Source organism: Corvus hawaiiensis, chromosome 8 (assembly GCF_020740725.1).
Source record: "Corvus hawaiiensis isolate bCorHaw1 chromosome 8, bCorHaw1.pri.cur, whole genome shotgun sequence".
In the NCBI taxonomy this organism is placed as follows: domain Eukaryota; kingdom Metazoa; phylum Chordata; class Aves; order Passeriformes; family Corvidae; genus Corvus; species Corvus hawaiiensis.
This window is the reverse complement of record NC_063220.1, coordinates 15,213,833-15,237,867: the sequence shown is the minus strand read 5'-3', so window position 1 is coordinate 15,237,867 and position 24,035 is coordinate 15,213,833. Positions and strand designations below refer to the sequence as shown.

Sequence of the window (24,035 nt, the reverse complement as noted above, 5' to 3'; positions counted from 1 at the left end):
CAATGGCATTTTTGAAATTCAGGAAATTACTAGGGTACAGCAATGAGGCACAGAAAAGTGAATCTCAAATTATGTAAGAAATAGTAAGGAGCAGAAAAAATAGGAATACAGAAGCAAGTACAGGAAACTGCATTTCTAACTCATCTGAAGTGATTACACCATAGAATTTACCTAAAATGCAACCTATAATTTCATTTTTTGCAGTGCCACCACTTTTTACAGATTGGATACATACATATAAATCAATTCTTATCTAAAGTTTCAGACAAACCAGTATTTGTGCGTTAGATAATCTACTTCACAGCTCACACTTTAAGCAGGCTGCTGAACACAACAGCAGCAACAGACGTTCTGGAAGCACTTAGCTACACAGTGCTGCAGAAATGTGGCACAATCTGGCCAAATTCCTGTTGTGGCTCAGGGCTAAGGGCAAGAAAATACATTCTAGAAATGACACAAGGTGAAGTCAAATGTTTCAGTGTACCTGAGGTGCACTGTACTGATATCTAGCACATCACACTGCCTCACTGGGGGGGGGGGGGGGAGGGGGAAAAAAAGAAAACAGCAAATAGAAATGATGATGTATACAAATGATTCTGCATTGGTGGGTTCAGGATTCTTGAAGCTGTTGAATAGAAGAAAAGTCAGCAAGAGAGGAACAGGATTAAAATAGACCAAACAGAAAACACAATCAAAGATAAAGAAATTAATTGTAAGAGCAGAAGTGCATACTCTTGTCCATTTTTGTGAGCTCATGGATACCTTAAACAGTATATAAACAAGAAAAGACCATATTGCAAAGTCACCAAAGAAAAGACACATTGATCAAAAGGTTTCATATACATGTTAGTTGTGAGGAAGTACACTTGAAATGAATAAATTTAGACCAGTCTTTTCAAACATTACTTTTAATGCAATCATTAGTTGTTATCAATTTCTTCTTTTCATGCAGATCAGATAATAGGGCAAATAATTCTGAAGAAAAAGCTGCAGTAGAATAGGGCATAAATAAAAAGTGACAAAACATAGATAATAAATAGCTATTCTTCATACTTCTAGAAAACCTTTATCTAAGAGAATCAAAGGGTTGTTAACATTAATTAATTTAGCCCTACAGCCCCCTGTGTGGTCAATAAACAATGGTGTCCCTGTTGTACAGATGAGAAAACAAGGAGAGATTAGGTGTTGAAGGCCATGCAGAAAATGAAATTCCTTAACTCCCATCCTATGTTTACACACAAGGCACCTGTCTGTTACTGTACATGAAGGGACTGGGCAAATCATGGCATCTAGGATTTTGTCTCCAAGCCCAAGAAACCCAATTACCCCTCCCTCGGTTCAAGCAGGGGCAAGAAGAACACAGTGTTATCTGAATGAACCTCTGATTAGGGTGATGCCTTCCAAGTATTCACTAAGCCTTGCCAATGCCTGACTTTTGGAGAAGCCTGTGTGTGCTATTTGCCGTGCAGCCCTAATACCACCATTCACTTTGGTATAGCCCCACCTGAGCTTGTTCACAGAACAGGTTTTCCAGCCCAGTTAAAGTGGTCCAAGTGTAAGGGTTTTAAATGGAGGGATGCTGGGTTCTGCTTCTTATGCTGCTGCACCCAACTTTTGGTCTCTTTCAGCCATACAAAAGGAAAAAAAGTAAGGGGTGATGCTCCTGTCCAGTAAGCTTGTTCACAGTATAAAGCAGTAACAAAGCTGTACCAGAAGTGTAGACTTGTAGACTAAGAAAATACATGCTTTTCAACCATCTTTGTCCCTCACCCCAAGAATATTTTCTTATTTAAAAAAAAAAAAATTCCATCTTTTTCCTATAATGTTTGCCTACCTTTTGTTTACTATTTCCTCTTACGACTGTCTTACAGTTTTAACACTTTAAAGGTCTGTATCCTTTAGTTCAGTAACCAGCTTTTGTCTTCAAATTACCTTTTCTACTTCTGAGCTAATTTTCTAATTTTTCTCATTACCAGTGGACTGTCTCCTCTTCAAAAAAGAACACGCAGTAACCCAGAGCCAATTTCATCTGCTTGTGTTACTCTTCTACCATTCAAGAACACAGACAGTGATACTCAGGCTACCAGTAAGGGAACCCCATATGCAGCAGTAAGAAGAGTGATGTGACTGTTAAGATGAAGGCAGACAACACAGAGAGATTGGCTGTAGTTGTGATAGCCATGCATGCAAATCCTTAAAGACTAGGAAACCCCAGGGAGAAAACAAAAATTTATTTTCCAGCTAAAATTTTATCTTGATAAGCAGTTAACTTACATAATATTTTCAAACTGTTTTACGGGGAAAACTATAAACTATCTGTGGGATGATTTGGGGCTTTGAAGCAACTGCCAAGCCATTGCTTCAACAGCCCTTGGGAAGAGGTTTTCAAATTTGTACATTGTTGTTGCTGGCCACCCAGGGACATTCTGATGATTCCTAGCAGGCTTTTACATCAGCATACATTTATTTACTGAAGCTCATTCTATCACATCTTCACTAACATTGTTATCCAAGCTAATTAGATTAACACTAGCCTGGTAGGCCTCAGCAGGGTGCACTCGGACCTCTCGCTGCAGTGCAGCAACACCTTCGGCCTGAAAACCAGGCTGTGCAGACATGAGCAAATGATGGGCAGTAAGCTGAAGGGGAGGAATCACATTCCTTGAACATTCCAGGGAACCCCTAAGTTTCCGCTGCAGAGACTGCCTGAGACCAGCAAGTACAATATTTTTTATTGCATGCACTGACATAAACACCCCCCCCAACAGAGCAGCAGACACTGCCTGGGGTGATGCCCCTCTGTTGACATCCTGCCTTACTGTTTTTCAGCTTCCTTTCGGCAAGAACTCTTCTTGTAAGGCGAACTCTACCACAAAATACTGGGAGCTACACAGCCAATCTGATAGAAACAGGATAATGTCAGCAAGAATGACTGCAATAGCCTGCAGGCAGCATCCATACTGATAACTTAACATACAGTATATTCTGCTAAGTTCATTTCCATAAATGTTACTCAGTAAGTCAGCAAGTAAAAGGAGAGTTCTACCCAGTGATGAATTTCTTGCTTGAGTGTCTGGCTATTCTCTAGCCCAATTTTTTCCAGATTAAGAACCTTGACTCTGAATTTTTCCAAAAAAGGACCAGACCTTGGCTTTAGAGGTGTAATGCAAGACTGACTATAAGGGTTTTTTCTGCAGATGTTGGCAAAATGGCAATGTATCAGGAAGTGATTTTAAAGCTTCAAATAGTCTTTATTGCAGATATTACTTGATTAAAATGTATATATATTTAACTTTATTCCTCTCTGCATGCACAGATCTAGAAAGGTACATGTTAAATATACATGAAGATACCACCGAAGCATTAATTTATTTTCTGCCTGCAGTACAAAAAAAAAAAAAAAAAAAAAATCAGTTTAGCTTTACTTATGTTTAGGGCACAGTTCATATAAGAAGAGACGTCAATCTACTAGCCACCTGCAAAATAAACATCAAAATAAAAGAAGGGTCACAGCAAGACGACTTTCCCTTTTTTTTTCCTTGAGCTGGGATTTGATTTAACATCTTTGTAAAATGTAATCCATATAGAAAATGGTCATTAAGTTCTGAGCTAACCAGATGCCACAGTTCAAGTACCCAGGAGGCAGGCAGAGAAGTAGCTGCTCTGTAGAAAGCTGAATTTATGAGCCTGATTTTCAAATTATTCTTCCTGAATTTTTCATGCATCACATCATTTTGTGATCCTTTTTCCTGGGAATTTTGATAAATTAAATAAAAATAAGGCTTTGTAGAAATTATGGGATTTTGAGAATATACTTTTCCTTTATGAAAAAACCCCAACAATTTAAAATCCTATTCCCAGATAGTCTTGACTTACAAACATATTTACAAATACCATGCTTGTTTCTCTTAACGACCTTTTTGAAGAGAAATAACCTATATTTCCTTCAGAACTTTTCTCCTGTCTGCAAAGGACATCTAAATATGGAGAATACAGATAAAAAAAAAGACAAAGAATCAACTAATAATGCTAAAATAAGCTTTAATTTTGTGAGTCAGGCTTTAAACGGTACATAATAGCAGAAGTAAGGGTTGTGTGAAAACCCTATTTATCACCTTTTATGTGCCAATATTGTTATTCTCTTTAACTGCCTATTCACAGTCCACTGTTTTTTTTTCCAGAAGACCTTTCACTCATTCAGCACAGAAGAAACAAAGGTCACTGTACAGGTAGTTATTAATTTAATTTATATATACCCCTTCTTTCTAGATCTTAATGCAACTTAAGAGCTTTGCAAACATTAATTAATTAATCGTCATAATGTCCTTGTGAGAATATGTATAATCTTTTCCATTTAGAGCCAGACACTAAATTGCAGAAAGATGAATTAAAAAAATTGATTAAGAAAAGTCTCTGCAGATTTGTTTGCTCAGCTTAAGATGTCCAGGCCTCTATCTGACAAAACTAGTCTCTGTTTTTTTATTAAAACTGGCCATGAGAAAGGATTTTAAATACTCTTCTTCATCTGTCCTTAAAGAGTCATGGGAACCTGGGCAACAAAGTGGGACAATGTTAGTCAGTGTCAGAAGATCTGAAACCTCACCTATCAAATGGCTGCAAACCCATTTGCTTCTCTCCTGTGAGCCCAGTGCACTGAATATTCACTCTGTGTCTCTGCCTTCCACCCACGGCAGATGATGTCTCAAGCACTGCCAGGCAGGGTGAGAGGCCCTGCTAGTGGAGGCAGCACTGAAGTGATTTATATTCACCCTCCTTGGTTAACACCCTTCATGGTGTATGCAGCCACTAGGTCTTAACTGGAATTTTGCAGATGAAAAGGAATTTACAGGTTGATAGTACAGCTGCAGTTTGCTTTACCAGGACCATGGGAGACAGTCTAAGCCAGCAGAGAGGACAGAAAAATAAAAATGCATGTAACAAAAAGATAAAAAATGAATTCAGGAGCTCACAAAAAATGTTCAGAGAAAATTTAGAAGAAAGAGAAAGGAGATTCATTTGCATAGGGATAACTGTATTGTCTCTTGGTGAGCTAGACTAATTGAAGAGCTATTGTATCTAAGAAGCAAGAGACACCTTTTTTTCTGTACTTTATTGGAGAATGCCTTGGGGGCTGCTGGAAATCAAAGACAGAGATGATTCTTACAGTGTATTCCATGCTGCAGTTTAGCTCTGCTGACTTCTATTCCTGCTTAATTTAATGAATAAATAACTTAAGTCAGGGTAAGTAGGAATCCATGCTGAATGCACTTCTGAAGGAAAGAAGTAAGTAAAATATTAAGAATCATGTTGATGAGAAAGAAAATATATTTTTTAGTATTTCTTACAGATTCTTTATTTGAAAAAGTTCAAAAACATGATGCTTATAGAGAGAAAACTGTTTATGGTAATGCTTGGAGAGAAGTAATGGGAGGAGAAATAATACTCATGCTTTGAGTATTCTTTATTCGCACCATCATTCTATCCCTAGAAAACACAAAAAGCCCTTTCAATTCTGTTTCCACAGTTAATTTCTAGCAGTAAAATGGCTGATACTCTTGTTTGGAGGTATTCATTGCTACCTCATTTTCCCAGCCATTTGACTACTCTGGCGTAGAGCTGTTAGCTGAAATCATTTTGCAGTTCCAGTCTACTGAATCAAACACAACTGCTTCACCGAGCGTTGCAGTACACCTCTAGAAAGTCAATTACCATCAGGATGTCCTTCTGCCTTTCAAAGGGGAGAAAAGAACCATTAACTATCAACCCTCATCAAGACAAGAAATTTTGATAGCAGCCTATATGTGACAGTGGCATTTTATATAATATGAAAATGAAAAGTAAAGCATGTAAAGATAATAATTGCTGTTCTCCTATATTGTCACGTATTTAATACTCAGTTCACTTTATATTAGTATCAATGTCCTGTGACTGTCAGTAGAACCACCTTGCATTTTAAACAGAAAATATGGATTTCTTTGGTTTTACTTGAGGTGATATTCATTAAGGCTGCCAAAGGAACCAAATGAAATGACTAACAGGAGGACATATATTTTAATTTGGTTTGACTGTGAAAGTCACTGACAGGGGGTTCTGGCCTATGTTCTCCTATGGCTAAATTTTTAAATCATATTTTTAAAAAGGAATTTCTGTTAAGCCTGTATTTTATTATGACAGTCACTGACATAACTTCCTGAATATCCCTGTGTTTCATGCATTGTTGAGTTTTTGACACTTGCTTTTTAGGCAACTTTTTTTTCTCAAGAAGAATGTTATTTCTTCCACAGTAATTTAAAAAAATTTAAGCAGACCATTCAAGTCCTTGTTTTGTAGTTCTATAATTTTTAGATCACCTGAAAATACACTATTTTTAACTTTCACAGAACGAGAACCTTTGAGAGTTGATTCAGAGGTTATTTATTCACTACTTGATGTATTTTTGGATTTCAGTATGAAGTATAATTGTTGTATTAAAAAAAAGATATTCAGAAGCATTAATTTTTATTATGAGCTATACTGACAAGTTAGAGCTAAATAATTTCAACTACATGAGATTCACAGGTAACATAGGAGTAATACTCTTAGTTTTATTTTCTGTTAAGCTCTTTCACTGTACACGCAGAGAATGAGTCAGAAAATATTAATGACCAAGCCATCAATGTCATGAAGTTGGGGACTTTACTGGTAGATCCAGGTGCCTTGTTCTTAGATTTTCTCAGCTAAGCATTTAAGACAGATGTGTGCAAACAGACAATGAAAAGAGAATACAGGAACTCCTGGGAAATAGCTCTAGAGAGATTACTCTAATTCTATTCTTTTAAATTCATGTATTCTTTTTCTCTTATATAAGTCAATGATCTTATATGAAGGGCGAGATCTTTGCCCACAGTCCCAGAGGGAGCTAAAATTGTTTAGAAGAAAGTGAAAAATACAATAAAAACACTTCAAGGATGTGCATTTCCAAAGAAACTACATTGTTAATTTGCACATTTTTGGCAAGCCTTGTATCTTTTGATGCAAAATTAAGCCCCTTCCAGTTCCAGAGGGCAGGTGAGAAAGAATCTTAGCTTTTTATACTGAACTTTTATGTGGGCACGAGAAGAACTGAAATCTGATTTCCTACAAATTTTACAATTGTCTTTGGTGTCTAAAAAGTTACAAGGCCCCTTTGAGATCTTTCCCATAGTTATGCCATCTCTCTGTAACTTCAGCCTTCCCTTATGTCGAGGTATTTATCTTTGTTATTCACCTGCCCAGCCAGTCATGTGGAACCCAGAGAAGTTTAATGATCTCTATCGATCTCAGACCAGCTATAGCCAAGTTATTAGACATGAAAAGTCTCAATGACAGACATCCCTAAACAAACTATTTCTTTAAGGAGATCAAAATATAAATAGGAATAGATTTCCATTTTTCCATTACAGATAATTATTGGCAAAATGTGAACATTTGAACTTTAATGGTTCAAAGCTCAGCAAATAGGAATCTTAAATTCAGTGTTTTCACAAATATCATGCTTTTCTGCATTAATACCACAATTTTTCCTTTAGTTTATTGATTCCTAAATGATGAATGTTAGTGTTACTACTTACAGAGAGAATATAGTAGTGAGAAAGCTAAAAAGCATATTTATCTCTTCAGCTGGCTCTGAAACGTTTCAAGCATTTTTACAGCCTGTTTGACTGATACAGGCCATTAAAGTAATCAGTTTAGGAAATTTAATGTTGTCCATGAAATCTGCCATTTCTGAAAAAAAACCCCAAACTGACTGCCTTCAGTGAAAATGAAAGTTACAGCTTCAGACATAATTGTATGTAAAACAGCTGAATGCATCAGCTGCTTTCTCTCACATAGCAGTGACTGGGTTTTTACTGTTTGAGTCTTCTCAGACAGACTTTAAAATGATGCATGTTATGGCCACCATGCAATATACATATTTTTAATATTGATATGTTGATATTTGATAGGTTGATACGTATGTCCTCATAAAGTGTTTTCTTATGAAGTTTACAAAACAGTGGTAAATTTCATCTCTCTAGATTTGTCCAGCATATCCTATGCATATACTTAAATGACACCCATACACCACACTCAAGACATATTTATACTATCTATGTATAGAATATACATGAAGGTACCTCTATTGGCTTTTAAATATTAATATTTCAGAGTATTAAAGCATTCTTACTGTTTGTGAGAATTTTACTAATAAGTTAATAAATAAATGCCTCATCTTCAAAGTATTGTTAATGATTAGGTGCTACATCCCCAAATTTAAACATTCAGTGTTTCAAGCTTCTGTATCTCTGGGTTTACAATTATGTGCTAATCACAATTTACTGCTACCTTCCATTTATTTAGGTAATTGGGTTTATTTTCAACTGCATGAATCTAAAATCTAATCACACAGCTATAGCAAGATGTATCCTCAGGCAAACTGAAAGGACAAACAGTCTTGTTTAAGACATGAAGAAACCACATACTAAATAAAAATAGTATCATTTTGATTATTAAATCTTCCTGGTCTATGAGAAGTGTTCAGTCACAAACCCAGAGGGCCATTTAAAATTGAAAAGCATTTACGCAGAAGATCCATGGAAACCACAACACCCTTTCAGTTGAATCTTTTCAGCTACCAAGCTTTCAGCTCTCAAACCCACATTTTTAGAGAAGAGATCAAACAGTTTCCCAAAAGGAATTTTTTCTGACATGAAAAGCATACACACAGGTTTTGAATTCCTCTAAAGGCCTCTGTGGTAAAGGAAGGGACTCTGTCTTTTAATTTGGTACCCATTTTAAAATATTTTGATTTTTTTTTAATAGTTCTAGTAGTTTTAGGCTTTGCCACAGGTCATGAGTTGAGAAGGGAGCATTTCTTAAAGTTAAGAAAAAGTAGTAAGTACCCTTAGATGTCAGACACGACGCTCATGCACACTGATGCTGCTTTCAATCATACAGAAAACCATCTGGAAACAGTCAGGTAAAGCCAAGACAAGGCACAGATGTTAAAATCCTAAAATACAACCTCAGCGCTTTGACATATAGATACTGAAGGCACTACATTTTTCCTTTATTTACCAAGGCTGCACAGTGAAAAATTGAAAATAAAGTATTATGTATAAGGTGCCTGTATAAGTTAAATATGTGCCTTTTTGGGGTTTTTTGGGTTTTTTTTTTTTTTGTTTTTGTTTGGGTTTTTTTTTTTTTTTGTTTGTTTGTTTTTTTAATTTCTACCCTCATATTGTCTTTGTTCACAAATACTTGCTGAGAAAAAAAAAAATCTCAGTCCTTATATAGAGCAGCAGGACAGCAGAATGCTTCCCTCAACAATTAAATTGCAGACCACAAAGACTAGAGTTACTGAAAATTCATGCACCAGATATCTAAAATGTGAAGCTGCAAAATATGGGTCAGGTAAAAAATTTAAAATATCAAGATAAAACATTTCAATTTTTTTCTATCAGAATTTTTTCTACATCTCTCTTACATAATCACTTCTAAATCTTAAGTTTATTTTCCTTCTCAGAATAAGAAGAAATAGCAAAACAGTTGTCATCTTCCATGAATGACAATCCAGTTTTACAGCTGACAACATCTGGAACATGCAACTACACTGTACACAACCACTACTTACACCTTAATGAACTAATACAAAAAGAAAACAGCAGAAATCCAAAATCTATTAATTTCATTAACCATGAATAACTCCTCTCCTTGAATTTTTCTGGTGGTATTACAACATTTTTGAGCATATTTATTACCTCCTTTCTTTTTTTCCCTCAGGAATCCTTAGCAATGACTTAGCTTTGTTTTCATGCATTACAACTTGTAACATATTCCTCCATTTTGCTGGAATTGGGTGATTTTTTGTGATTTATTTCAGACCAGGTTCGAGCCCTTACATTTCATGTTTGTGGTCCATTCAAGATGAAAGCTAAAAGGACACAGAACTGGGATGAGAGGAAGAAGCCCACACAGATTTTCAAAACTGGACTAGGTGAGAACTTGAGCTAACTTTTAAGTTGCATCTGCTTTGAATGGAGACTTAAACTAGATGATTTACAGATGTTTCTGCCGATCTTACTATTTTTATGATACTACGATTTACTTACTATTCATTGTTATCTTGTCAGTCTTATGAGAGTCCATCCATACCAGCTGTCCATGCTGAGAGAAGGCTTCTTTAAACCACTGCTCTTCTAGTATGTATCAGTATGTAAACTGAAATATATGCACTCCTTAGAGAGCAGACTAATTCACAGTTGAGTTGAGTGAAAATTCCTAAATTTTCAAATATATTCTGAATATTTTTCAATATAAGCGTATTTCAAATATTTTCTAATTTCAAATATACTTCCAATATAAATTTTCAAATAAATGTCTCTGAAGTCTGAATTCTTTAGAAGAGTACAATGCATTATCAAAATGTAATCAAGATAGGACACAATCAAACTCAGAAAGAGACCCTACTTTACATCCCATCAGCAATGCCTACACCTGCGGCTGTAGCCAGCCAAGAATAGTTGAAACCAAGGAGAAATTTATGCTATGTACAAATCCCATTATTATGTTTGATAGGTTGTGCACCCATTACTTATATAAGTGTCTTATCCCCACTTGCTTTTATCAAACTCCATGAGATGCAGACTTGCTTGATTTTGTACTGCACAACTGCATTATTCTTTTTCAGAAACTAATCTACCCTGTAAAGAACCTTAGTGAAGTTTCATCCTTAGAGTTTGCCAAAAGGAGAAAGCCTACCTTTGTTTTGTTTTGTTTTTGTGGAGAAAATATTATATTAGGATTTATGCAATGTTATCCACTTCTACAACTTCAAATTTTTCATCTTGACAGATATGCAGGTAGCCAAGAACTTAAAACTTAGCAAGCAGGTTTTATTAAATGTAACAAGCAGCAGGGAAGCATTAAAATATGCTGAAGATAAATTTTTTTTTAGATGGTTTTAAGACATTTGGTTTCTTTCTGGAACACCTTCTCTTTTACAGTCCATAGGATGTAATTCAATCTGCTAATCTAGAAGCAGCAAAGAGCATTCTTTTTTAATGTTATATTAGAAAAAATACTATGGATTAGCCTTCTATTAACCCATAGAAAGAACTGTTCAATTAATGAATTGATTCCACAAAACCATGGAGATTTAGATTTATTGACAAAAATTCAGGTTGACATTTTGTCCTTAATTCACCCTATTCAAAAGTAAGAAACAAAGGTAGAATTGCATGAGTTCATGAATGTCAACCCTGATTTTTAACTTTAATGTTGAGGGGTTTTGCTGTTGTCGGTCTTAGTCTTACTAAGTTGAGCTATGGAAAATCTTTTATGTATGATGATGGCATGAACATTTGCTTTTTCCTATTGTTTAAAAGCTGACATACACAGAAATCTATTTCTGGTGATCTCTATCCCAGATTTAAACCAGAAGCAAAAGGAAAGGTTTTTCCATCATATACAAAAAGGTCAAAAGGTAAGTTTTTAAAAAATCATAGGGTTTTTTGAGCACTCAACCAGAAGTGATCATGAAACTTTGGAAAAAAAAAAAGGAAAAGCAGAGATAGAGTTACTTTTATAAACATTAATTGAAAAATATTAATTAAAATCTAGAAATGGTATGTCATTTACAGAATGTTACTAACATGGAAAAAAAGAGATTTGAAAAGGAAAAAACAGCCATCTTCACAAAACTGTAAGAGCATCTCATTGCTCAACTTCCCAGGTCAAAAGGCTGCCTGGCTTTGCTAGCTACAGTACTTGTTATTTGATTTAGCAATGCCAGAACCTCAGAAGGAAATGTTCTCCCTAGTTGGGAAACACTCTCTTAGAAGCATGAAGAGGGAGTATGGGTAACAGGTTGCTTCTTCAATACTTCTAACAGAAGTCTAGGAGATACATGAGCAGATAAGTTTAATGTCATTCTTATATAAGACAATAACACGAGTACGATAATCCACACTAAACAGTCCAAAATGCCTTACCTACAAATGACAGCCAGCATGGGGTAACTATTCTGCAAATAACAGAGGTCATGATTTGCCTACAGCTTTGAGTAGTGAGAAAGAGTTTTAGAAACATCAGCAATTCCAGAAATCAAATTCCAAAGGGGTATGCATACATTTTTCTTGGAAATGAACTCTGCCTGTAGAGGTACTTTTTTTTCTAGAGAGGTCTAGAAGTTCATCCAATACGAAGAAGCAGCAAGATCATGTGACTGACCACTCACAACTTTTTCTTGACATTGCTAATGAATATTCAAAAGTAGATGCAAATGGTCTCCAGTAATCATAGTTCTCTTACCTCATAATCAATAGATAAAACAATACTAGGTATCTCTTATTATCAATAGATAAATAAATCAGGTATCTTGTGTGCTCGTTTTTTTTCGCCGAAAACCTCACAAATGTTCACTTTCCGATAAAATTGTGAGGGATTCTCTGAGAACTAAGTGTAATCCAATAATAATGGCATTACCCCTTTGTCTGAATGAGTACTCAATCAATACAGACATAAAGTTTAATCTGGATATTCTGTTTTACTAAGGTATATTAGATATTACATATTGAAATTCTTTAAATCTGTATCATTAAAATTACAGAAGATAAGCAGTATTTTTGATCTATGAACCAAAAATCTTGTGACTAAATATGTGTAACTCCCACTGAAAACCGTGTGAGTGCATGTGTTTCAGAGCAGAAGGTGGCCTAATTTTTTGTTATGTTTTATACAGTAAGGTGGTACCTGAATAAAAATACCTGCAGGATCAGCAGCCAGTTTCTACAAGACTCATAACATTTCCAAACACTGAAGGCATATTTGGAACACATTAGCTTCAAAGTCTCTTATGTCAGAATTCACTTGCATAATGAAACAGAGGAGTTTCTTATGAGACCATTGAGGCTGTAGGAATTCAGCAGCAAGTAAGGGTTGAAAAATGAAAATACTGTTAGGAAAAGTCCTTGGTTTACTAGTAACAGAACTGAACATCAGGAGATCATCTAGTCCACTCAAAAGCTCTGAGTCAGGGTCACATTAAACACCTGTTATGACTGGTCTGGCCTTATCTAATCTATGTTAACAAATTGCTTGGGACAGAGTTCCCACAGCCTCTCAGGTAACCTGTTCTAATTGCCAGCTATACTCATAGTTTGAAATATTTTCCTATTATTAACCTATTTACCCCTTACTACAATTTAAGATTGTTATTCATTGCATGATTTTCTCTTTAATGACTTCTCATTTGGAATTTTTAATGAACACTAACTTGAAAAGAATCATCTACATTTCCAGTGATGGGTTTCAACTACTTTCGATGTACAATGTCAGGGAGATCAGTGGAAGTTTATGTATAATTTTCCATGGTGTCTCAACTCAAAGCCAAGTGAATTAAACTAATGCAGCTTTTCCTCCCAAGACTTTTAAGCCATCCTTCCAAAAAGGCATGAACCAGAGATTATCACACTTATTTGACAGGAAGTAATGCATAGAATAAGCCAGGCCTGAAAGTGAATTTGCAACAGTTATACTAAATATGCTCCAATATATTTAATGTAATATGCATATGTGTGGATTTCGCCAGTTTTGTTTGTCCAAGCAATATGTTTTAATTTCCTTGAATTTTGCTATTCATTATATTAATGAAGAAAAATAAAGATGAATATTAATATTAATAAAGAAAAGTATTCTGAACCATGAAAATAACGTATTTATAACTATCACTGATAATTTATATACACATGCATAAAATATATATTTGGGTTTTGCTAGTTTATTTTAAGATAAGCCATGTGCTTTTTTTGTTTAGCATTTGCTCTTAGAATCTAGTAATATCTTCTAGTCAAAATTACTTCGTGGAATAGTGGCAATGTATTGGTAAATGCAATACCTACTATGTCCTATGCCACGCTATAATTTAATGATTGTACTGTACTGCAGTTATTATCAGACTATTGCACAATCCTGTATTACACTAGTTGGCTGCCTGCAGCGTTCTAGTTTCTGTGACATTGCAGTTTATCAGTCTGCACCACATACTTCATAAATCTTCATGACTTACATTTTCTTGCAACATCACGGTTTTCATTACAGTTCAGCTGGATGTATACTGATGCCTGCTTAAGACAGGTGTCCCGTAACAAACTAAGTTCTATCTTTCTCACGGAATAATTTTTGTAAGGAAGAATTTGTATCTAATGTGACTAATTTTTCTCACTAGTTAATGAGTACAATAATCTACCATTAAAAGTCAGATAGTTTCTTCTGTAATTGTGGTGAATATAATTTCATGCAGATGGGAATGCTTAATTCTTTGTCCAAACAATTACAATAAGCACACTTGAAAATATCTTATGCATTTATCTTTACAGCATTTTTGCATAATCAAGTTTAATCTATATGACACCAGAGAGTCATATGAGAAAATATTTAGTTCTTTCAAATCTGATAAAGTTTTCTACAAAGTCCCCATTGGAGTCTGAATATATCATCTTCTAAAAATCCTTGAACTTGTAAAATTTCCAATCAGCGTTTTACATTTTGCCTGGAGCAGCATATCAGAGCATGGAGCATTTTATCAAGCTTACCCACCCTCTAACTTACCCTCTACAATTATGTATATGACTAGCTCAAAGGGATAGTGTGACAAAAATTCTGAATTTCCAGGAAATACCTAGATGTGAACTCAGGATAAAAGCAGCTGAAAATTCGATCTAATAAAAAGTTCTGCAGATCAGCATGTAGCAGTTCCAGCCTTTCAAAGCTGAAAATATCACAGAATTCATTATAAGTCTTCATGAAGCTCACAACTTTGAAAGCTTGCAAATACTGTAACTTAGATAGTAAAAATTTCTAAGCCCCAAGCCCATAATTTCCTCATTAAATGACCAAGTATCACTCAGGTGTGGTCATTTTCTTTTTTTGGCTATGTTTGTCAATAACTGTAGCACTGGAGAGAGTTTCAGTTGAACAGACCTGTCTAAGTGACTTGCTTGTGCTGTTTAAACTACTTGTTTACAAGTAGTAAGTTGTCATATGTTTCTTCTGCAATAATTGTAACCCATTTCTTTCCATCTATACTAAGTAGCTCAGACACCATTCTTTAAACAAAGAGAAAAAAACTTGACCTTCTACTTTAACATCTCTTCAAGATTTGGTACTATTGTATTTCTACCCTGAAAAGTGTCAACATCGTGTGTATCTTTCCTATAACTTAGCTAATGAAGTTATGACAGTAACAAAATCCTTTTTCTACTTCGATTTTGACATGCGCTTGAACTAAGTTCACATCAAGGAGGAGCCTGTGCTCCAGGGATCATTCACTTAAAGTATTTGGTAGTGCATTCAGGACAGTTTTGAAGAATAGTATTGCCAACTATGCCATGAGAACAAACTTTTGAGATAGTTTCAGTTGGAATTTTGATTCATAAGCCAGATGCAGTGGAACTACAAGCAAAGCAGATGGCTCTGTTATCATCTTACTCAACAATTCAATCACTCACCTGGAAGGTGGAGAAGCAAAGTTCTAATCACTTCTCTTGTTTGATTAAGGGTTGGCAGGAAAATACCTCCATGCTATGACATCATACCCTGGCAATCCAACGCTGTCAGCAATGAATATTTACATGGCCTGTGCAAAGTGCAACAACTTTCTCAGGATACCACTGACAGTATATTGCTACCCTGTAGCAAATTGTGGATTGCTGTAATATTCCACTATTTTCATTTTACTGGAAATTTTCTTGTGTGGGACAAGTAGTCCAAAGCTGAAGTAAATATTTTCTTTGACTTAAGATAATTTTATCCCCATCTGATGGAAATACAATTAGCTTCAGGTTGAAATTCAGTAAAAAGAATTAATGAAAAAGTTTCCCTTATCACCAGTTTGTACCCTTTTCCACTGCAGACCTTTCAGTTACATCCTTACCTCCATCTGAATATATATCAGCATTTAAGAGTGATCATGTTAAATAGGACGTAATATCAGTATGTCCTTGAAGTATCAAAGTATCAAGTTCCAAGTACCTTTAGGTTCTGCAACCCTGTCTCTCCCTTTAACTCTTGATATACAGACTTCCTGTTTTGTTTTTAAGCTCCTCTTTCTTCATTATCTCTAGCTTTTATACCTCAAGGGGCAGAACTGTTCTGTTTCTTCTGGCTAAAGCTCCTTCCAGCATTTTATTTCTTTTTGTTTGAGTGGAGTTTTTGGTTTATTGTTAGTTGGTTGGTTTTGGGGTGGTTTTTTTGTTTGTTTTGTTTTTGAGAACTTGCCTAAGTTGGTGGGCTGATAAGACACAGCACAATCTGTCTAAAATGCTCAGCATTTCCGTTGGTATTGTTGAATTACTTGTGTTGTGTCATCTTTGAATGCCAGTTATCAAAATTTCCTTCAGAAGCAATGTAGCGTTGTTGAAAATATTACCTCTATAATTAAATCAAACTAAAACCTTGAAAAGGCTGTTTTCCTTAGATTATTTTACTATCCAGTGTAACAATATAATACATTATTTTGATGTTGAATATAAGCCTTATTTTGGTGAATAAAATTAATAACAATAGCTGGAAGGGAAACATGGCTTTTCTAACATTGCATTTTTATCAAATGCAAAAAATTAAATAAAGGTATTTTAGCAATATGGTCTTTCTCCTTCCTGGGAAATATGAAAAATATTGAAACAAGAAACATGGGAATAGTGTTTTGCAGATAATATCTCAGAAATATCACTAGATGATCTTTAAGGTCCCTCCCAACCCAAGCCATTTGATAAAAACAGCTGTTACACACTTTATTCTTTTTAGGAACTTACAGTATGGAGGTGATAAACAGCCTTGAGAATACATGAAGATTGCAAAAAATTATTAGAGCACAATTTTAAAGTCATCTAATAATATACATTTCTAGTCTTAATTCACATATCTAAAATAAGAAATGCTGACTATAATATCAGAGACATGAGTTAAATTTCCTGATGACTGACCCTGCCTACATCAAAATACCCCATCCTCTAAGCAAAGGATACAATCAAGTACTTAAATTATATCCAACTTCCTGGAGCAGATTTTCACAGAGACTGTTGGCTCACCATGCCGAGGTTCATCCAGCTGGTGAAAACCTTACTCGCAGGGAGCCATCATTTTCACTTACTCTGCAATGACACAACTGGGTCTATGCTAATAGTAAAGGGTGAAGCACCGAGATCTCCTCAGGACTCCTGAGAATTCTGCCCTGTGGCACTTCCCATTTAATTCAACATACTCATACTATAGAGAATTTTTAAGAAAAAGACAGAAGATCCCTTGGGATAATCAGGCCTAAATTTACACTTTATAGAGGAAGTTTGATATGTTATCTGTGGAAAGGAAAAATGGGCTTTCATGGATCAAGACTCTATGAGTTAATATTTAAGGACATTTCACAAAGAAGAAAACAATGGGCTGCAATTGATGCTTTCCATCTGACCTCTTTCTCTCTCCCTCTTTCTCAATCACTGTTTCATACTAGAAGACATGAATTCATGAGAGCCAGCATTAATGAAAAATGCACTAGAACTTAACTGCATTTCAGAGCTGCTGGTGTCAAGGGGACAAGTAATGTCTGTGTCTGTCAGAATGTAAATTAAGTCGCTTCATATGATTCAGTCTGAAGATTCAGAAAAGGGCATGGCCAAAAAAATGGCGCATTCGCCAAATTTGATGCTGAATAAAGTATTTCTTATCATAGCCAAATGTTGATCCCCCATTACACTGCTATTAAGCTGCAATAAATTGTAACCAACTCGTTATAAATGATAGGGGACATTAGCAACGATCATTCTCTGAAGATCCTGTCAGCCTTAGGAATATTTGAAAGCATTAGTTTTTTTTATTCTAGAGTTTTTCTCTGGACATAAGCATTCTTTAAAAACGAAATATAAGAAGCCTTTGGTCTTTATAACTAGAATGTTTCAGTATCTCCATTATGGTGCAAAAATATCACGTGACAATTTCTAATGACGTAATGAATATTGCTGTGTGCAACTCATGTTCAGGACACAGCCTGCTCTATTGGTAACTTACTCAGTAAAAATTTCCATATAACCAATTTGTGATGGAAGTCACAACATTTCCTGCTGGGCTCTCTCAGGACCAGCAGTTAGGCAAACACAGCAGTAGGTCCATTTATGCCCATGTGTTGGTTTCCAGCTTGTCAGAATTCAGATCAAGCAGATAAATGTTCATCCTGAGACAAGCAGGGTTAACACTGTGAGCAAAGCACTAAGTGGATGCCATGACCCCTGTGGTATCATGCAAGTCTGTAAAATCCCCTCACTGTAAGGCAAGAGCCTCATCACAGGATTAGTTGGCAATAACAGTAGGAGAGGATTTTCTTGTATTTGAAAGTTTAGTGTGGTTTCTCCTTTTTGCAGAGAAAGGATTTAGCATAATTCAGTGTCTCGAAGATACTTAGCTGCTGTTTAGCTGGGTGTTACTGATTAATGTTTAGTAGCTGAGAGAAATATGAGTTAGGAATGAATGTGAAGAGCTGCTGCCACATTGCCAAGGAGAGGGGGAGGATGCAGTGCAGCACTACCACATCTCACATGAGCTCAGGGTGTAGGTTGTTAGTCACCACTAGACCATAAACACAGCTCATTAGGAAGACCCCTTTTGTTGCTGCTTTCAGGACATGGCTCTGTACTCTGGAAGTGTATGTACAATGTACAGAAACTTGCCCACATACAAGCTCATATAGAACAGCAGACACTCATACACACATCTGCAGGTAAACATCCATTAGCAGATTATTAGAGTTTGACCAAATTACTCCCATTCTCAACTACTGTACTCTAGGTCTGCTCTGTGTGCAGGCTTAAAGGACAGTTAAGACAGTTCAAAATATGTGAAATAGGCAAACAGCTTCCTCATTCTGAAAATGATTCTTAACTCTTAAAATTATTTAAGGTTGAAAACAGTAAGAGAGGGGAACTGAAGCCAGTGGTATTGACTGTAGGTACTCTGCATGTGCTGCTGAAAACTGTTTCAATTTGCCTCAGTTTTGATTTCTTAGCCATAGCACTAAGGCTAGTACTTTGAATACAAAGCAAAGGGCACAGTCCTTTCTGAAATAGCTACTACAGCTAGATATACAATTTTTCTAAAGCACTGCATGAGGTACATTTCCTAACAGCCCCACAATTTTAGAAAGAACATTTTAAAAAGCTTATCAAAATATGTTACATAAAAAATAAAATGAAGTTCAACAGAGACAGCGACATCAACTATTATCCATTTTGCTGTTGATTCTGCAACCTTATTTATGCACATTGATGCTTTTTCATGACAGATATGGGATATTGGACTCTGTAATCTGAAGACTGCCATATTAGTTATCTTGCAAGACATTCATTGAATAGAAGAGGTGGGAGAACATTAGGAGATATATTTGTACCTAACCTTGAGATAAAACTTAATTTTCTGTCTCCTTATCACCAATCTCTGGCCCAGCTGGCAGCTTATTTATTTTTTATTTTAAATGTTTAGAATGCAATTGTGCTCACTAGTTATCTTATTAAAAATGAAAGTAATCTGATTTTTTTTCTGTCTCTCTAGAAAGAAATTATTTTAATAGAATATCTTTCAGAAGTATTTTTTGCTGGTCTGTACTTCTGTCTAATCTGTGTGTGTGCCGAGCATTGCATGAAAAATGCATGCACTTAGCAGGCACAAAAACTAACACTACTTGTGCCTCAGCTTGGGCTGATAAGAAGTTTTGTACATTGCAGTAATAGCTGAATCTTGCATGCCCCTTTGCCTTTGCTGGCAAAATCTGCCTTCCAATGAGTCAGAAGCTAAACACTGCCAGGTTTAACAAATGTCCACAGAGGATGAACAGATAGAATTATTTATTTCTATTAAGAATACCAGAGAGTATATTTTACAGGAAGTAATTTCATTATCTGTTGAAGTGCTAAGGTTCAGAATTTTAATACACAAGACTCAATGATGCATTAATTTGATCCACCTCATTAGCATCCAGGCACACTTAGAGAAAAATGCCAAAATTGTTACAGTTGGTTCCAGTCATCAAAGTGATAGACCCTGAGGGGTTTAACTCTGTAATTAACAGATAATATATATTTCATGAATAAGATGTATAATAAAAAATAGATAGTGTATAATGTACAATGTACATAATGTATCATATAATGCATGATTAACATATAAAAAGAGGCAATATTTAAAATCATATTGCCATGAAGTAAAATTAGACTGCAAGTGTTTCAAATTTGATCACTCCATCTAGAAGAGAGAAAACTTAAAGCGAACGACAGTTTTACATAATAGGATACTTATTGCTACAGCTCAAAGAAAAGTATGAGAAAAGATCAGGTGCACCTCATTCGTTTTGCTTCTGCAAATGAATATGCAAACAGCAGGCAGAGAAACTGAAGCAACTCTTACAAGCATATGTTCTTTTCTACTAATAGGTAAGGTCTCCTTTTAGATATTCTGGGGGTTTTTTTCACTACTTCAGCTACTTTTTAGAATGGACCAAGCTCTGTTAAAAAAATGTGGTGAGACAATTTTTATAATTTCCTGGTAAACTCCACGTGATAGATTTATGTACTGATTTTTGGCAATAGATCCCACTTACTGACTCACAAAAGACATCCTTATGTCTCATACAGCAAGTGCATATATATAAGGAATACAAAATACTCACATGTGGACTGCAAACACCGTCCATCAAATACAACCATTACCAAAAAAGACTGAAGGACAAAAGCCAAGTCTAGACTTCTTGCCAAACACATTCATATATTTGTATTCAACAAAACTAAGTCTATAGAGAAGGATCACTGACAAATTACCTCTTGTTTAAAAATGTCTTGTAGACTGCATTATTTGCCTCCTATCACTGGCAGTCCTGACAGATAAAAAAGCTTAACTCCATCTCCATTTGAATAAACCTAATACTATGTAGCTACCTACTGGTGTCAAATGAAGACAAATTAACACCCCCTCACCCAAACCCAGATGTTATCGCTTAAGTACCTGAGGAACAATATGTATAAAGGCTGGCATTGGCTTATAGACACAAGAACACTGACTAGTTAAAACATTTCTTATAAATGACTGCATTGAAATGTAAGCATCTTAAATGGATTTTATGGAAATATTATGACAAAGAATAATTCAGAATTTAGTTTTATTAGAACCAGGAAAGGTAAAATGCCCCCCAAAATGACCATTATCATTCTAAAAGAACAAACAACTACTAATTATGAGTTTAGCATTTTCTTGCTTAAAGTGATTCTTAATTTTACATATACTATGCCTGTTTTCTACATGAAGTGAAACTGATCCTTACTATTTTGAATCTAGTGCTAACCATTGTGAAATTGTATTAGACATTTCAGTGCCTGTGTCTCTAGGATATATGGTGCTCTGTGTGATAAAAATAACTTAGAATAATTTTACTTAGCTATTAAACAATTATACTCATGTTCTCTTGCAGCTAGAAGGTGGTTTATCATTTCTATTGCTAAACTTAAAATAGCTACTATTTATTTTCACTGTCTGAGAACCTCAACATGACTGGTAAAACAAAGATTCTAATTAGACTAATCTTTTCTGTAACCTGATTGTCTATTGTTTTCCAACTCAAACAAGATTTGAATTTGAAGAACATACACTGTGCTGGGTCTAGGTAACTTGTAACAATTTTCTACCTTAATAGTCACACTGCAGCATTTGAAAATTGGCAATTATTCATTTTGCCATGAGCTGGTAACTGAAGGAGTGAAATTCTCATCTCTGAAGAATGGTATAGTAAATCATGGATTAGCAAAGTCAGGCACCCTCAGTGAAAGCTTATCCTCTTGCTTACACCTAATAAAGCTAAGGATCAATATAGCACTCCTTCTCATCACAATACACATTTTATGTTAACTTTAATAAATTTCATCTCTAGAAATAAAGTGTTTTAAAAAGAAGAAAACTAGCTAGCCTTCTAACTAAAATCATGTTAGCAAAAATTTGACTCTGCAGAATCAGACAGAAAAATTCAATCTTCCTACAGAGTTTCAACAAGTTGTGACAACATCACACAGTTATCTATAAATGCCACTTGTTAAAAATTTTGTATTTAAAATAAAATAAGATACATCTGTTTAAAAGAATACACTGTGTATTTTTCACAGAAAAGACTTCCACTATAAAACTGAGGTCTTTAGGCTCAATTGACCATTCAGATTTTTCCATGATCTGTGGGGTAAGAGAGGCACCTCCATAAGATAATTCATCCTGTCCTCACACAAACATCCAACACAGATGGGAGGAATTGTTCTCTGGAAGTTCTTTCTCTGTCTCTCTCCAAAATCTTTATAGGGACAATACATAACTTTGGGTAATGCCTAATTTTGTATAGCTAAGCTCAAAAAGATGAATTAATCTTCTCATGCCTTTAGCTGGAAATCCTGGTTTGTAGTAAGGTTTTCCTGGAGTCATTTTTTTTCTTGTGCAGACTGACTATTTTGGCTTGGAGTTTCAGCATCTCACAGGCCTCTGGCAAGAACTCCTACTGTCTTTCACCTGCAATGCCGTCAGAGACACGTTTGTGAATTTGCTCCAGAGAGAGACCTGACAGGGAGTGCAGACTTCCAATGGCTCCTGTAATAGCATTAGATCTCTGATGGGGAATGAGGAAGGTTGCTGTGAGGTTATTAGGCTTTCAATACAAGTGTGGGCAAGAACTACAGCAAAAGAGATAAAGGTAGAATCATTACAGCATAGTTTCAGATGATTAAATAAGGCTAGGAACCAAGCCAGTTTCTGATTTGGGTGGGGTTTTTTTCCCCTCTGTAAGAAACCAACAGAAACATTTCAATTTTTCCTGTTCAGATAAAGATATCTGAACTGAGACAATACCAATTCTACCTATTTCCATCTCCTGAGTAGAGTTAACTATCAGCATACAATAAATATTTCTGTATACACCTATGTGGTTCAATTCTTTATGGATGCTATTTATAGTCTATAAAAAGTAAAGATACAGTAATCAGAGAGTTCGCTTATAACTGATAAGTTTTAGGAAGACATTAAAAACATAGTGTAGCTAATATTCCATACCTGAGTAGTGGTTGCTTTGGATAAGAAGGTTGGTCACTGTTTTGGCAAGGCTGAGGTTTTTTTGTGACTTGCTTATAAATATTCCTGGCAGTTACTCCGATCCATAGCATAGTAGAGAGTGTAGAATAATGCAGCACTATGCCAACCTAAAAAAAAGAGTGGACAAAATTAAACAACTCAATGAATGGATCAGTAAAACAAGAGTTTTACAAGAATCTTACTTCATAAGTGCACAAGCAAACAGAATTTTTAACTGAATTTATAAATGCTAAGAGTTTATAAATCTAAGAGCTGCACTTAAAAATGGTTATCTAATCTACCATAGATAGTATTATCTGTAATACCAGATGCTACATTAGGAAACCAAGACTGTAAAAACATTTGTTTTCTAAGAAGCTGTTTAATGAAAACATTTTACACCTGCATTTAAAGTGATGTGCACTTTAAGTTTCTGGTGCACTCTTTGTTAGCTTATCATGACAATGCAATTTAAAAATTAATGAGAGGCCAGAATATTTGCTTGCTATTATGCTATTTCCTTTATTTTTTCAGGAATATCCCACTGTAGTTCCCTCTCTGCTATACACAGGCAAGGTTGACTTCTCGCAATGGCATCAGTGCTATTTGCCTAAAACCAGATTATTTTCAGACATATTTTAAGAAACTTATAAAGTTGGCCACAATTTTAAAAATTAAATGACAGCTCTTGGCATCCCCCCTTAAAAAGAATTATAAACTCTATTAGTGTTATTATCACTTTCTCTCCAAGAAACTGGTGTGTTTATCATTGAAAGCAAAAAAAAGTACAAACACCTCTAAAATGCTAACATCTTTGTTTTGTCAGTAATTGTTATTCATTACTATGGAAGCAGTAATTGGAATTTTATCCAATCTCCAGTGCTTTATTACATCAGCTAAGT

At 35.2% G+C, this 24,035-nt stretch overlaps 1 protein-coding gene across 1 annotated transcript in view; it reads right to left on the bottom strand.

Annotated features, from left to right (window-relative positions):
• Positions 1 to 24,035, bottom strand: part of LOC125329394 (adhesion G protein-coupled receptor A3-like) — a 263,741-nt gene that overhangs the window by 9,700 nt on the left and 230,006 nt on the right. The window contains exon 17 of the mRNA XM_048311313.1: positions 23,116 to 23,261. Coding sequence (XP_048167270.1) covers positions 23,116 to 23,261 — 146 coding nt within the window. The remainder of the gene's footprint in view (positions 1 to 23,115; positions 23,262 to 24,035) is intronic.